Below are 16,921 nucleotides of genomic sequence, written 5' to 3'. Positions count from 1 at the left end.
TTGTTATATATGTACTTTCTCAACCATGCAGTAGACAGTATGAAGGCCCAACCGTCAGACCTGTAAAGACAAGAATCCTGTAACATACTCTAGCTATTAAGAACACAGATTTTCCTGTTGCTATCCACTTCAATGAGTGGCAAAAAGGATCTTTGGCAGAAGTGGTAACCTTGAGCTGAAATTGAGGCCGGCTGAAAGTGATAGATACTTAGATTACACCCCAGATGTCTTTTTGGATTACATTCTAATGAGAAGATGCATTGTTTTCTAGGCAATAAAAGAAATAGTCAGACATATTAAATTCCATTTTCCACCCTTTGATTAGGTCAACATTGTTGATGTAACCTATGGTCCAATTTTCCCCATTCTATCAGCGAGATTCACATTTCTAGGCAAAAATATTATCCTTCGAAAATATTTTTGGATTGCAAATGTGAGATTAAAGCTTTGGAACCAAATCATCCACCTACTTGCGATGAACATATTTTGTTCATTTCAATGTAGGACTGAAGGTATTTTCATGGACCTCTTCAATAAGAGGCCAGATATTTTGAACTGTATGAACTTGAGGGTATTAATGCCTATTAACAAATGTATTCATTGGCAAACCTTGTTAGAAAATCTCATGAGAATAAACATGCAGACCACAAAAAATCCTTTTCAAATTGTCTGCTAAAACATTGCAAGAAACAAGCTCATTTTCGCCCGAGCCCCTCATTCCGGTCATCAGAACATAATCTTTTACTGTAATTGATGCAAGTTCCCTGTGACCATGACTGAAGGCCCCGATTTCGACAGGCTGGGTAAGATATGAACACATTCCTTGAAATTCTCAATTAAGAGACAGCAATTTAGTAAAACCCATCAAATTTAGCAAGTGTTGGAAGCAACACCACTTTAACACTACACTAACCGATTAAGCTTTATAGACCTAGCCCGAGTGGTCATATTGGGTGTTATGGGCCCTGGAGACCGAGTTAAATGCCCCAATGCAGTGAGGACTATTAATAAGGTGTACAGGCACATGACTCCCAGTAGGGCCCAAGCGCAAGGTCTATAAAGCTATTATGAACCGTGCATGTGGGATGTGGGCTTAAAAATAAAAGAAAATCTGCCTGAGTGGTTGTTGGGAACTGGCTTATTCCCAGCAACCATGTATAGCGTGATGAGGGAGGGGCTAGAATCAAGCCGAGCCACTGCAAGCAGGGAATCGGCAAGCAGAGTTTGAAGCCTGGATGCATCTGCCAGTTGTGGACTCTTGGCTTTTCCCCCACCTTAAGAAGGCAAGGAAGATGGGAAGAGGGGATTCACCATGCCCGGGTTGCATCTTTTAAGTGTAGCCTGGGAAGACTTAATGGTGTGACCAGAAGGGGTGTGAGCAGGAGTCAGGGTTCTTATCGTGGTGCTCCGCTCCCATGATGAGAGAGTGAACAGTGCTGAGAGCCCCGCCGATGGCAGTGCTTCTTCTCACCATGGGAGTGCTGTGCTGAGAGCCCTCCTGGCAGTGATGATTCAGCGGGTCACCCAGCCTCTCATCCAATTGGCAAATTTCCAGGACTTTTTCTGAATTTCTGAGCCATACCGGAAATGGGTCAATGGGGGTGGAGGGGCTGCCACCAGAAGATAGACGTTGATAATGAACAAGCTACACGAAGGAGAAACAACAATATAGATATGAGCAAGATGCAAAATGACTACACTACAAAGTGCCATGACAAAAAAACAAAACTCTATTAAGAGGAACACATCATACAAAAAACAAAGACAAAGAATGCAATAAGATCATATGGTTATAACCCAAAATCATTAGAACAAAGAACAGTCATAACAGCCAAGAGATATGAAAATACCAAAAAGTAAAAATAAATGAATGGTCTGGAACTCAGCAAAAACTCAAGAAAGGCTACAGGAAAGCTAACAAGATAAAAGGAGAGCAACACATATAGTCTGTGAACTCAAAATATACAAATGTAGTAAGAAAACCAACACTGCAAAATGTATCAAATACAGAGAACCAATAACTAACTGACAAACAATATAAAACCCTCCATGTATGTTAAATACACAATCATATGAGTATTCGAGCTGAAAGAATAACATGTACATATGTATATCATTTTCAATGGTCCAAACAAAACATATGATAGTGTAAAGCCGCCCCCATGTTCACATAATTAGTCACAATATTACTCAATGATGGAGGATTCAGGTGCATGTCAAAAACCAGCTGTATTCAAACAAAGAATCCTAGCTAGGACAGCATACTGTTAAGGAAACACAAAGCAAAACACAAACAACAGATTCAAAGTTCAAAACAAAATGATTTATTAAATTAGATGTTATGATGATAGAAAGGCTAACTTGCCCTATTCTAAGGTGCAATTTCCCTACAAAACTAAGGAAAGTCTGTCTGAGTCAAAGAGTTCAACTTAAAAGTCTGTCTGTGTCTGTAACCTACGCTTGCCCTCACAACTTAAGCTAAACCATGTGTAGGGATGTCAATGATAAAAGAAAGGGTGATTAACATAAAGTCCTGAGCTTTGTCCAGCTCTTAGCTTCCTTTTCAGCTCCCCTTCCCCAAGTTCAAGGAAGTTCCCAAAAAAAGTCTCAAGATGACCTTTTCCCAGTTCAAGGCAATGCAGTTCCACACAATCCCTGGGGTTCACTTGCCCAAGTTCAAAGTAACACAGTTCAATTGAAAAAATGGTCTTGAGGCCCTGTGCTCAAGACAGAATTTGCAGTTCATCACATCTCAGGGTTCCCTTCCCCAAGATTTCGATGTAGCAACTTGAATGGGTTTCAATCCTTCAACGTTCAACACAAAACTAGGTTCACTTGACCCTCATTATGGTTTGCTTTCTCAGTTTACAGTGCTCCTTCTTGGTTTATTTCACAGTGGATTTGACTTTCACCATTAAGGGCTCACTGGTCTAGGTAGAGTTGTCAGACCACACAGTCCACCCATCACAGGTCACGCAACCACAAACTCCCCCTTGGTTCTCTTTGTTGGCCTCTTGGTTCTCTGTGCACTTTCAAACCCACTTGGTTTCTCCTGGTTAGCCTCTTGGATGTGACACAACGGTTTACACACTTATCAGTCGTTGGCCTTGCCTTTCACTCATGAAATTCACTTTGTGGTGGTCTTTCTCATGCCCCACCTTTATATTATACTCTCTCACACTTTTGCTCTTATGTTGTATGGTGCACTTTCATATATTTACTATGGCCTTTGCTAAAACTTGTTCCCTCTGCGTCTTTGGACAATGAATGTTCAAACTTTATTGGGTTTAGCCAATGCTTGTTTTCTCCTCTTACAAGTTATTTTCTTAAGGGATCATCTTCACAGGTACTCTTATAACTTTTCTTATATGTATTTATAATGAAAAGATTTGTGGTTCTCAACACTCTGCAAAGCTTGCAAGTGTTGTTTTGAAATGGAGCAGGAAATTCAAAAATGCTTTTCCATACGAGTTCATTCACATGCGTGCAGTCCTGAACTCCAGACCAATTTGCTTTTATGTGCGGTCGAGAAGGGAGCGCTCTGGGCCATAAACACACAATGGATCTGTGGGTATGTTGGGCTCTCGACCTCCGTACACTGCTTATTCCTTGATCACACTCTCTCTGGGTTTCTTTCTTCCTGTTGGGTGGTAGTTTCCTTTGCTGCTCGTTGGCACCAGGGAAAAGGGTAGATTTCTTTGCTCCTGAGATGTCTCTTACACTGCCAGCAATCAGGGCTTCTCCATGCGCAGGTCTCTGTCTCAGACCTATGACAGCCTCTCGAGACAGCCTGTCACCTTGGCATTCACGTCCTGCTGCACAGATCAGGTCTCCTGCTCTCTCACATCCCTCTCCATACAGCTTCTCGGCATGCACCAGTTCAGTTCCTTGGCTTCTCTCTCCTTCCTTTCTCGCCTTGTTCTGCACCTGAGGGAGATATTTATCTCGCCCAGCCTTCCCCAGGTGCAGGTCATTTTCCTTCCATCTTTGATTACAGTACTTTAGGTACTCGACATCCATCTTACTCCTGCCAATACCAGAGTGGTTTTTCATCATCTTCTCCATCTCAGAACCAGAGTGGTGTTCTGAACTTCGATTGTGAAGGGTAGGATAGGGAAAGGGTCTACAATAGCCTATAAAGGCTGTGGGAGGTTTAGGTTGTTCTTAGGGGATACCATGTTCAATCCCCAAGCACCATCCACCCAGGTGATCCTTTCTCCCTACTCCAACCCCTGTATCAGGATCCAAGAGCGATGGCTTTTCCCTGGCCACCTGAGCAGAAGATCCATGGGGAGTAGGAGGGAGGATACCATCAGGTTTCTCACAATACAAGCATCTCATTCTCGTAGCTCTCAACATTTTCAATGATTGCAAACTCATTTTGTACCAAAACTACATCAGTGATTGCATCACATTACACTATAAGTTTATAAAACCTATGGGGAAGTTGGATTGACTAGAAGCTCAAACTACATATAGGATACATACCGGTTAGTAACTATTGGTCAAAGCCTATCTGATGGCTCACCCTGGACCCATCCTACTATTGATTGCATTTCTAATACATTGTTGCAGGGATAGCTAATTGGTTGCCATTATCCATCATAGATGGTGTGGCAAGGGAACTTTCTATTGTTTGCTGCTTAGCTTACCAACCATGGACACTTTTACAAGAAATTTAAGATATGAGCGAGCCATAAGTGCGGGTAGAGAATTCCGTATTCTGCCAGAATACCAATAAATACTCCTGGTCATCCTGAGGTGCTGAGGCCTTCCCTTTACTTTGTAGTTGACCTTGTGGGCTATCGCGTGTCTGCGTGTGTACTGAGGGAGTTCTGCAGTTGTCTTACCTGTGTTTGGCTCGTAATTAATAGTCAGTGTTTCTTATATCTGGATCACATGTTAGGGTACCATGTTTGAGAGTGGATTGACTTATTTTTATTAAGGATTTAGCTAATTCTAATGTGTATGTTGTGTTCTTTTTGGCCACTTGGGACACTAGTAAGTTACCTTTCTATAAAGTAATTTGGTTTACTGATCTTGTGTACCTGGATATCAATGGTTGTTTGTGCTTTTATTAAAATTAATTAACTTGGGAGTCTACTACTCCTCGTCCTGGGAACTGTTATCTTGTGCCTGTGTTCTATTAATCTATTACTCCCTTCCTGGTTCCTGACCTTGGCTCTGGCCATGAGCTACTGTCTGGGCTCTGCACAAGTTTCTGGAATACATATGTTTTGTAAATTCAGCAACTTGAGTTCTGAGGCCTTGCTAATTCTGTCACTTGCTGCAGCCTCTTTGTTAGGAAAATGGCTGCACTTCTGTCTTACTGTCTCCGTGTTGGCGACCTATAGCTGCATATTATTCATCTTGTATATCTGCCATGTGATGGTTTCCCTGCCCGTGCATTCAGCATCTTATCTACATATAATCCAACTGCCCTAGAGGTGCAGTGAGTCCTTCCTCTTGGTGCCCAGGAACCACCTGTCCTTTTAAACTGTATACAGTGGTGCACTATTTATACTGCACACTATTTGTGCATTCTGCACTAATTTTAGTCCTTACTTGTGTCGCGCAACCTAACTAATCCATTATGGTTGTTTCCATGTGCATTTACTTCAGTTAAGCACATTGTTCCATGGAGCTCAGTTCAACTCATATTGTCAACCACATCTAGATTTCTGGGGTGGTTAGGCTGTCGAATTTTGTACCGTTTCTTGCCCTTGCAATGTTAGGGCAGGGTTGGGGCAATAGGTTGTAATGACGTATTTATCTGAGTCATCACAATAAACACCCCAAGCTTTTTCTAATTAAAATACATCCAGGTATTTTAGAAACTAATGTCAGAGGCCAAGTTCTTTCTGAGTGCCACAAAAAAATATATTGCATATTGGAGTACCTCAGTTGCAGCAGTGTGTCTGTAATAGGCGCTGCCAAGTAAGCTGCATATTTTTTGCCTGCCATTTATTACTTCAGTGTGTGCATTTGTAATGCACACAAAACATCATGCATGTGTGCATGCACATTTCAGCCAACCAGACAAGGAGACAGGAAATCCATCTTTTTAATCTGTTATTAGGTGACTGTGCACCTTCATCAGGAGAACTGGTGTAGAACAGATGAGAGTAGCAGACATGCCAACTGGGGAATTCAGGTCAGTCTAAATTCATGAAAGTGGTCACACATGTCTACAATGTCGTTTTCATTCCTTAACCATAAGAGACAGTTCCTACTAGAGTTTACCAAGAGAATGCAGTGACAAGAAGCAATGAACATAACAAAGCCAGGCAGGCCCTGCAGATCAATACCCTCTGCCTCCAACCCTAGTAATGTCATTTGACAAACACAATAAGCCTTTTCAAGTGGGCCGAGGAAGTAGTGTATTGCTATCATCTTGAAAAATAGACACATGCATCAGCCACCAATTCGTGAATGGGGACATAGATCTAGGGAAAGCAGTGCTGTAAAGGACATTTCAGGTGATTTTCTTTGCATTAATAAGTTGCCTTTCAATGGAATTGTTTCTTGCTAACCGAGTCCAAATGTGCAAATTGGCTTCAGTTATTCAACTTAGGTTAGTTTTGTCTGATATTTTGTTTGAACTATTACCATTTTCTATAATTGACCGGGTAATGTATTGTCCAATGTCTACAAGCCATGTACAGCAAATTGATAGAGTAGAAACTATTTGACAAGCTGTTAATTGCAATTCCTAACACTGGCAATATTAGCAGCACACATCTGTTGCTGTATGCATGGGGAGCTGCATCAAGAAACTGTACTGTAGCACACTGTTTTTACTCAGTCGCGTAGAAAATGCTCCTCCACAAAGGCCCATTTCTAAATCCAAATATGGAAAAAGTGAAGCGAATCCCGATTACTAAAAACGAAATGCCTTCCACTCTATTTATAAACACACAGAACCCTTCACATTCTAGTCCAGGGGAGAAGCCCAGCATTGAGCCGGGCGTGACGAGGAGTTGTCATGGTAACAGCTCTGTGAGCTTTGACTCCTCGGGTTAGCTATGGTCATCCAGACAAGGGGGACCCAGGCTAGCACTATCCGCACGCTACAAAAGATGATCAGATGTTAAAAGATTAGCAGTTTGATGCGCTGAACACACTCTTACCCCCAGAAAACGTAACAGAGACCAGCGCCAGGTGCTCCTCTGCGTACTGGATCTTTTCTGCCACAATTTTCAGAATCTCTTGGGCCGATGCAGACACTTTGGCCTTGATGCTCACGTAGGAATGTTCCGTGATGTGTACGTGAAAGAATACTGGACAGAGGAAAGGAAGAGAATGAGGGCGTTGCTACTGCAAAGATGCAGCGGGCATGGCAAATGTAACTTTGACTGCTCTCTATTTGTTTTAGAAACATCTCTTACAACACTCTACATGATAACACGCACTATCTCGCTTTCACACATCATGCCCAGCAAAGTAAAAACGCCCTAGACTATAACAGCAGCAGCCCCCTACTATCTTCCGAGAGCACATTTATAACTTTAGAAAGGGAGGTTTGAGGGAAGTCTAGAAAAGTCATTATTTGCCAGCCAATCCATAGGAGTGCATACCTTACTACTGTGATAGCCCTGTTACACAAGAATACGTTTTTGTGCAGTGCATAATACAACCTGAATCGTGTGTATGCTGTAAATAAAATATATTATTACGAGAACTAAAGAATGTGGCATAGAGGCATGGAAGACCAAGTTCGTCTTGTTGGATTTAGACTGCGGTCTGCAGGCCTCGAGTGCTGCCGTGCTTTTATCACCACAAGCAAATACGTTTCTGATACAAGTCTAGCACAAATAGTCCATTGGTTTTCTGACATCCCCAGCATTGATCCAAGCTGGGGTCACCACCCTTTCAATCACAAAGCTTCAGTCTTTTATCAAATGCTTATGCACCCATGGGGAAGATTTAATGAGCGATCAACTGCGCTATGAGGAAACCACTTTAGGGCTCACAGTCACTATACATACCAACATTTCAGCCATGAGTCAAGGCGACCTACCATAAGTTCATAAAAATAGAACCTGTACATATCCAAATAGAAAATCAAATTCCGTTATTACCTCACCTCCGTAAAAGCAAGTATGCAAATTACCTATTTGAGCTCTGTGTGTTAAATATGTATATGCATTTTGTTTTAGCGTACATATTCCAAATGACTGGATCGTTAAATATTCCTGAACATCTTACTTTTGTGTTATTATGAAATTGCAGTGCAAAACAAAGAATTACAAGTATTACATAGCCTTATAGACTGAGGGAGGGGTCATTATCGTTAGATAATGACTCACCACAAAGCTATGGTGCCAAAATAGTTGATGGCCATACGTTGGGGTAGGGTCACTATCCCAACTGATAATGATTGCTGCCAAGGTCTGTAAGGCTATTAGCACATAGCGGAAGTAGCAATAGATGTGTTGATAATGATTGCTGCCAAGGTCTGTAAGGCTATTAGCACATAGCGGAAGTAGCAATAGATGTGTTGATAATGATTGCTGCCAAGGTCTGTAAGGCTATTAGCACATAGCGGAAGTAGCAATAGATGTGTTGATAATGATTGCTGCCAAGGTCTGTAAGGCTATTAGCACATAGCGGAAGTAGCAATAGATGTGTTGATAATGATTGCTGCCAAGGTCTGTAAGGCTATTAGCACATAGCGGAAGTAGCAATAGATGTGTTGATAATGATTGCTGCCAAGGTCTGTAAGGCTATTAGCACATAGCGGAAGTAGCAATAGATGTGTTGATAATGATTGCTGCCAAGGTCTGTAAGGCTATTAGCACATAGCGGAAGTAGCAATAGATGTGTTGATAATGATTGCTGCCAAGGTCTGTAAGGCTATTAGCACATAGCGGAAGTAGCAATAGATGTGTTGATAATGATTGCTGCCAAGGTCTGTAAGGCTATTAGCACATAGCGGAAGTAGCAATAGATGTGTTGATAATGATTGCTGCCAAGGTCTGTAAGGCTATTAGCACATAGCGGAAGTAGCAATAGATGTGTTGATAATGATTGCTGCCAAGGTCTGTAAGGCTATTAGCACATAGCGGAAGTAGCAATAGATGTGTTGATAATGATTGCTGCCAAGGTCTGTAAGGCTATTAGCACATAGCGGAAGTAGCAATAGATGTGTTGATAATGATTGCTGCCAAGGTCTGTAAGGCTATTAGCACATAGCGGAAGTAGCAATAGATGTGTTGATAATGATTGCTGCCAAGGTCTGTAAGGCTATTAGCACATAGCGGAAGTAGCAATAGATGTGTTGATAATGATTGCTGCCAAGGTCTGTAAGGCTATTAGCACATAGCGGAAGTAGCAATAGATGTGTTGATAATGATTGCTGCCAAGGTCTGTAAGGCTATTAGCACATAGCGGAAGTAGCAATAGATGTGTTGATAATGATTGCTGCCAAGGTCTGTAAGGCTATTAGCACATAGCGGAAGTAGCAATAGATGTGTTGATAATGATTGCTGCCAAGGTCTGTAAGGCTATTAGCACATAGCGGAAGTAGCAATAGATGTGTTGATAATGATTGCTGCCAAGGTCTGTAAGGCTATTAGCACATAGCGGAAGTAGCAATAGATGTGTTGATAATGATTGCTGCCAAGGTCTGTAAGGCTATTAGCACATAGCGGAAGTAGCAATAGATGTGCTGATAATGATTGCTGCCAAGGTCTGTAAGGCTATTAGCACATAGCGGAAGTAGCAATAGATGTGCTGATAATGATTGCTGCCAAGGTCTGTAAGGCTATTAGCACATAGCGGAAGTAGCAATAGATGTGCTGATAATGATTGCTGCCAAGGTCTGTAAGGCTATTAGCACATAGCGGAAGTAGCAATAGATGTGCTGATAATGATTGCTGCCAAGGTCTGTAAGGCTATTAGCACATAGCGGAAGTAGCAATAGATGTGCTGATAATGATTGCTGCCAAGGTCTGTAAGGCTATTAGCACATAGCGGAAGTAGCAATAGATGTGCTGATAATGATTGCTGCCAAGGTCTGTAAGGCTATTAGCACATAGCGGAAGTAGCAATAGATGTGTTGGAGTGGTGAAGTAAAAGAACAGTTAGTTTAATAGTGAGTGAAGCAAATAGACAAACAGGGATAGTAAATTAAACGTGATTTCATTTTGTGTTATCTGAATAACACAGTTGTCTTTATAAGTTTTGCATTTTAATTGCAAACATGCTTAAACTGAAGTGGTCTTGACATGAGCATAGATTAGGTGTAATGCAAAAGTGAATGCTTTCTCTATAAGAAAGTGACAACTTTTTCCAAAATGTTTCCTTTCCCTTCATTGTTTTTATATTAGGATGTTGCAGCAATAAAAAGGTCTTCACAGAGAGGAAGTTTCTTGTTGAATGAAATCTTGCCTGGAAATTGCGCTGTTGTTTCCCAGTCTGATTTTGAAGTCAACATATTCCGAATACAGTGCAGTACAGTTATTGACTGCACTCTAAACATTCAGATTAGCTATGGGCAAGGTAATAACGATCTTCATGTGCTAGTAAAGTTTTATAGATTCAGCCCGAGGACTGTGGCAGGAGTTATGGGCCTTGACCATAGACCGAGCCAAAGGCTTGAGCACAGCGAGGGCCTTTAAGAAGGTTTACAGGCTCCTAACTCCCGGTACGGGCTGAGGGCATTGGCTATAAAGATATTATGTCCTGTAGCTTGCATATATTACAAAACAGAGAGAAACATTACTGAATGCTTTTCAGATATCTTTTAATTGATTTAATCAACAAACAATGTGGTGAGGGTAGAACAATAATATTGTCAGGTTAAATTGGACATTGCCATGGACATTGAGTGTTCAGTTCTGAAAGTGTCTGTCAGGAAGAGCATGGTGGGATTAGTGGTCACCACATTGGGAATGGGGACTGAACCATATTCGTTGTGGTCCTTCTGCGTTTCCAGTTGCAAATTCTCATGTGACTATGTTTTTATTTCCGTCATTGTGCAAAGGGGGTGACCATTCATTTTTGTGGTTGCTTTGGGGTGCCCAGTAGCTTCTGATAGATGATTCATTGTGGTAGCTGGTCATTGTCTTTAATTTATGGGTTTCTAGTGATCAGTTGGTGTACCATATTTTCTCCAACTTTGCTTCTTCAGCTGTAATTTCTTTTGAGAGTAGAAAGAAACAAAGGGTGTCTCTGTTGGTTGTTTCCTGATGTACAGTTCATTAGATCGGATATGGCACACTTAATCGCCGGCTGATTATATCCTTAAGTTTTGGCAGGCTCATTAAAAGTCATTGTTTCACAGCAGTAGGTATTTTCATCTGTGTGTACTGTAAAGTGGTTGTCAGGTAGTGTGCTTTGCCACGCTTAACCTCATCATGCAAAATGTAGTTATATATCATACCATTCCTTCACTTGTAAGGGGAAGGCATGATTACGCCTATTAAAGAAAACATTTGGAATATACCTAGGGTGCCTACTCTTCAACAAACTGCATCCAGAACAGGCCCAGGACTCAAGTTTATATCCACCAATTCCACAGAGAGCACCCAACATAGGAAGATTATCTCCAAACATTGGGACGTGATTATCACTGGTACCCAACTTGGCAGTCTATTCACTTGCCCACCTGTGTTCACGTTTAGGTGTAGTCATAACATGCATAAACGTTTGGCACACACTAAGGGGTCGAAGAAAATTAAGAAAAAGATTAGGAGCTGTAAGTATATAATCAAAGGCGACATTGTGAATGACCCCAACACTAGGGCAAAGATCAGGTTTCGCCACTTGCAATACTAGTTGTGTTATTTACGCATTAAATATACAAGATAAGTTGGAATCAGCATTGTTCCAATGTAAGAACTTGCGACGTCAATTCTCCGGTGACCAGGCATTTCTTGCAACACAGACACCAGCTTCCCAGATCCGATTTCAAATCCTCAAAGTGATCCTTTGTGAAACACATGAGAATATTTGTGCCAAACGTGTTTTTTCGCTCACATGTTTTGACAGTCACGTTGCTTCTTAATGGTCACATTCTAATACTGTGGGGTTAGAGTTGCCCTGACGAAGGATAAACCTCTATCCGAAATGCATTGGCCATACACTCTGTACTTCCTCTGCTTGAATATACACTTTTATGATTTGCAATAACTAATTTATTGCTTAGTGTGTCATTATTTCTTAATATTATCATAAGGTTGTGAACTTTCTTTATCAACAGCAGTCATGGTGCATATTTGCACCTTTTCTGTGAGTACATAGCATTAAGGCTATCCCGCCTTAATCTTTTTCCATCATGTTGGTACCTGGTCACAGTCTTTATTTTATGCATCTCTAGCGATCAGTTGGAGTACCAGAATTTCTCCAACTGTGCTTCTTCAGCTGTACAATTTTTTTATGTACAAAGAAACAGGGTGCCCCTGGCAGTCGTTTGCTGATGTATAGTTCATTACATCGGATATGGCACCCTTCATCGCCAGCTGCTTGTACATTAAATCTCGTAGGTGTGTACAGTTTTGGTTGATCGTTGGTGGCCTCATTAAAAGTCATTGATTCATTGTAGGTATTTTCGTGTGTGTGTATTGTAAAGGCATTATCAGACAGTGAGCATTGACACGCTCAGCCTCGTCATGCAAAATGTAGTTTTATATCATACCATTCCTTTACTTGCATGGTGAAGGGGTTATTTGTTTGAAAAAAAGGGCTTTTTTGTAGGTCACATTATTCTATATGTGGTTTGTGAGTTGAAAAGTATTTGCCTTCAGGCCTGGATTTTTTAAATCTTTAAGTCAAATACATTATTGGCTCTCTGCAATTGCTTGCCTCTAATAATGTTAAAATTGTGTGAGAATGGAGAGTTGTTCAGGTGGCGATTTGACCCTGATTGTGGTGAAATGAGCCTGGAAGCTTGATATTCACAGCCAGAGGAGGTTCTCACTTTCTGCATATAAGCGCTATAGAAGGCTATCAAGAGTAGAAGCAGGAAGATAATCAAACCGGTAACTATTTCTTTTTGCCCACCAAAGTGTGAACAATGTTTGTAGCCCATTTCGTGGCATTTTGTCTGTTAGCCTCTGATTTGTCAATTTCTAATACGTCTAGATCATGTTCAGGTAGTGGGTGTTGAGGTGCTTTCGAGCGGCCTCTAGGAGAAGTCTCACTTTTAGCTTTCAGTTCACTGTTCAGGCTTATCTATCTATTCCTGTATACTTGTCTTTCCAAATAGTTTGAAGGAAATGTCATTAATTTAGGGGCTGGGAATCTCCCTAATTCAGATAATCATATTGGTTCTTCCTCCTGTCCCCGAATGGTTTAGTAAACAGAAATGAAATGAGGCACTTCTTGGTGAACTCCTCTAGGGCAATTAGTAACAAAACCGATGCACTTATTTATTTATTTAAATTTATATAGTGTGCAAGCAGCCCATGGGCATTGAGGCGCTGTTACTTGCAATAGCTTAGTTACAGGAATAGTGGCATTCAGTGGTACATTATGAATTCTACAAGGCATAAAACTGATATTTTGGTTGGTACAGTTAGTCTTTACAATACAGTTTATGCAGTAGGAACATATGCATATGATATGGATACAACTGGTGCGGCGCAACTTATGTGAATAAGATGCTTTTCATGGTTTTGCGGAAGGCACTGAGGGAGGCCTCACCTCGCATTGTGGGAGGTAGGGCGTTCCAGTGGGTGGGTGCGAGATATGGGAAGCTGGATCCGCCCGCTCTAGCTTTTTTTACTAATGGCACAGACAGCATGTTTGTATATGCCAGGTCTGTCGTTTTGGGCAGCAAGGATATATTTCTGTTTATATTCCTCACATGTCCCTCTCACAGTAGATGCTGAATGTAGTCAAAAGTTCCATTATTTTAAACATAGTGGTACCCTGTTGTGGGCGGAGTGTGAGGTAGCACGTTATTTAAATGTATTTTTTGTTCACCCGGATAGCAATACTTCTGCATGGCCCGGGTAATCTCGATGACGTAACTGTGTAAACGGGAAGCGCTGGGCTGTTAGCTCCTCTTCATTTATGGGTAATAATGTTGCCGGCGGGCCTCATAGAGTGGCGCTCCTCTGATTAAAGGAAGCGCCGCTCTGTGAGCCCTGCAAGCAGTTTGGCAGTGCAGAGGGTCAGTGCCAGGCTAACAGTGGGGGCTCTGAGTAGTGTTCCCATGATGGGAGCACTACTTTGTGTTCCCTATCAACACAGGAGCTATGACATGCCCCCTTTCATTGGAACATTTCCAGGCTGTACAAGGCTTCCAAACCATACCACCTCGTATAGCCTGGAAACTGACAAACTAGGGGACAGCCTGCATGTCTCCTAGGCTATAATAGTATAACTGACAGTACTAACATGGCGGTAACTTTCTTCCTTTGCTGCCCTTCCCTCACTCTTCTGGGACTTTAGTGAGTGAAATGGGAAACAATCTATACCATATGATGTGAAACAATTGCCACTTGACCCAAACTCTTTTCTGATTTAGCCCTCTGTCCAATGGAACATCTTCAGTGCAGTCGCGCAAGCAGCCTTGGGTGAAGTCTTGAGATTTGGAGTCTAGAGCAGCCCATTACTACAAACATCTTACAGCAAGCCCCATCTTTTTATGGAATTAAAGGTGTGGACCTGGTGCGCTTAAGGCTCTCCCTCCATTTGACTCACTTTAGCTCTGGGTTAGTTACTTGAGGTGACGTTTCCCCATGCTTACGTAGAATCTTTGACATTTTCTGTTCCTTGAGGTTTTTCTTTTCTTGTCTGCACTTTGCTGTCGGATCATGGCTCCCTTTTAACCAACCCCACCTCTCCTATCTTCCTCTCATTATCTTCACTGGAAGGTCCCTGATCATTGCAGCCTCCTCGGTGTGCCCTTGCCATATTAAATATTGTGTGAACAGGAAACATAAACCCATTTCGAACACATGCTGCACTGGTTTGCCACATTCTCTCGGTGATCACGTTACATGTGTGCTATCTGTCTGTTTGAATGTGGCATTAAATGATACACAAGAAACCTGTATACATAACAATCTGAAGATGCATCGGTTGATGTCCTCCTATTTGCTGTCCTCCTATTTGCTACTCACCATCTTCCTAACTGTCTCACCTTCGCATAAGTGGCTGCCCTATAGAGACTCAAGTTCTACATTGTCAACAAACATATTCACATATGCTGAAGTCAAGACAAGATTCTTTGTAAAGGATCTACAGAAAAAGGATCTACAGAAAAAGATCTGATGGAGTCTCAACATTTCTAGGTTCAAATGTGAAACTACACAAGGTCAATTTTTGCCAACGCGCACAGCCCAAACCGCTGGACGGATCTGAACCAGGTCCAAAACAACTTCGGCACGAAGCTTTGACTCGCGATCCATATGTGGTTTGGGTTTATTCCGTGCAGTGGTTATTTAAATATTTGACGGAGTAGGGGGTGTCTCTTTTCAAAAATAGATTGCTATATCTCTGGGATTTACCAGGCATCATTTAGAAATGAAATTACTGCCATCTTGTTTATCTCTCAAAGTGAGAGATATTCAAGCTCAAAGCCAAGGATATGGGAAACTGAAACGCAGAAAAAAAGCAATTTGAAGGTCATAAAACATGCAAATGCCATCAGGCTACATGTGGGGGAGGTGGCTAGGGGGCACCAAGTGAAACTTGGGAGTTGGAGGAGGTCTAGGGACTGAGTTTGCAACACAAAGCTTTCTGTAGCCTCGAATAGCCAATATCTCAAAGCAAACTGTGTCACAGAAACAGCGTGTTTTGTGGGGTGAAAGGGAGAGAACAGGGGAGGAGAGGAAGCCATCTGGGTGGGACTTGGTGAGGGCCTGATATCATTTTTTTCCTGCCGTTTTTCTGATATTCGCACCTAAATTCGAGGCTATAAAGGACTACGGATAGCCGAGGGTATGTGTAGTTCAATACCTGAGGATACATTTTTATTTTTAACAATTGTTTTACAGCTATATTGACGTTGGGGGTGAGAAATCACTGGCCACGGCCAGTGATACGATTGCCATCCAGGTCTCCCATCCATACAGTAACCAGGACAGACCCTGCTTAGCTTAAAAGTGAGGTAGGGGCCAGCCTTCTCAAGCTATGCTGCCCAGCCAAAGTTACAAGACCACTTAGAGAAACTGGATGGCTCTTTCCTTACTTTTGAAGCTAAGCAGGGTCAGTCCCAGTTACTGCATGGATGGGCATCCAAATCATTATTTTTGTTAAACCGTGCTACATTCAGTCCTTGAATGTTTTGCACTCAGAGACCATTTATTGCCTTTTATCGAATTGCATTCTGGTATTTGTAGTCTCTCAGTCAATAATAGAAAAAATAGATATTTTTACAACAACAGTGGGTTTCCCATCCCAGCAATAACCAAGACTAACCCTGCTTAGCTTCAAAGTGAGGAAGGGGTCTGCCCTCAAAGGCTATGTTGTCTAATACATAAGCCCATCTTACAAGACCACTTAGAGAAACATGGCCTGAGGGGGCTGGATCGTTCTTCGCTTTGAAACTAAGCAGGGTTGGTCCCGATTACTGCATGGATGAGAGACACAGTCCAAATGCCATGTGTTTTCTTAGTTTTAAATATCTCATAACACACGGTATCCACATTATTATTGTTTTAAACCGTGCTTCTGTCATACCTTGAAGGTTTTGCACTTGCAGACCATTTTTTTAGCTTTTGTTGGATTGCATTCTGGTAGTTGTAGTGTCACAGTCAAGATGAGGGGAATAATGCCACAATTGTACACTTTTTGCTTAACATAGTTCTATAAGGATTTATATTTTCGAGTGACACTATGTTATGTGTACTTTTCAAGTTAGCTTTATAAAGCAGAGTATTGTTGAAAGCCAGACATGGGGGTGAGCAGGGGAAATGATGAGAGAACATCAACAAAAGTGTGCCGAGTTAAGCTGGTCATGAAATCC

The 16,921-nt window shown here is 41.7% G+C and overlaps 1 protein-coding gene across 3 annotated transcripts in view; it reads right to left on the bottom strand.

The window, feature by feature from the left end:
• The window catches only part of RAPGEF5 (Rap guanine nucleotide exchange factor 5), a 1,543,629-nt gene that overhangs the window by 119,451 nt on the left and 1,407,257 nt on the right, over positions 1-16,921 (bottom strand). For all 3 annotated transcript variants that reach the window (XM_069648248.1, XM_069648249.1, XM_069648250.1), the window contains one exon: positions 7,131-7,280. In XM_069648248.1, coding sequence (XP_069504349.1) covers positions 7,131-7,280 — 150 coding nt within the window. The remainder of the gene's footprint in view (positions 1-7,130; positions 7,281-16,921) is intronic.

The sequence above is a fragment of the Ambystoma mexicanum genome, chromosome 2q (genome assembly GCF_040938575.1).
Source record: "Ambystoma mexicanum isolate Mex_15411 chromosome 2q, UKY_AmexF1_1, whole genome shotgun sequence".
Taxonomy (NCBI): Eukaryota; Metazoa; Chordata; class Amphibia; order Caudata; family Ambystomatidae; genus Ambystoma; species Ambystoma mexicanum.
The sequence above is the reverse complement of the archived record's forward strand: the minus strand, read 5'-3'. Positions and strand labels throughout refer to the sequence as shown.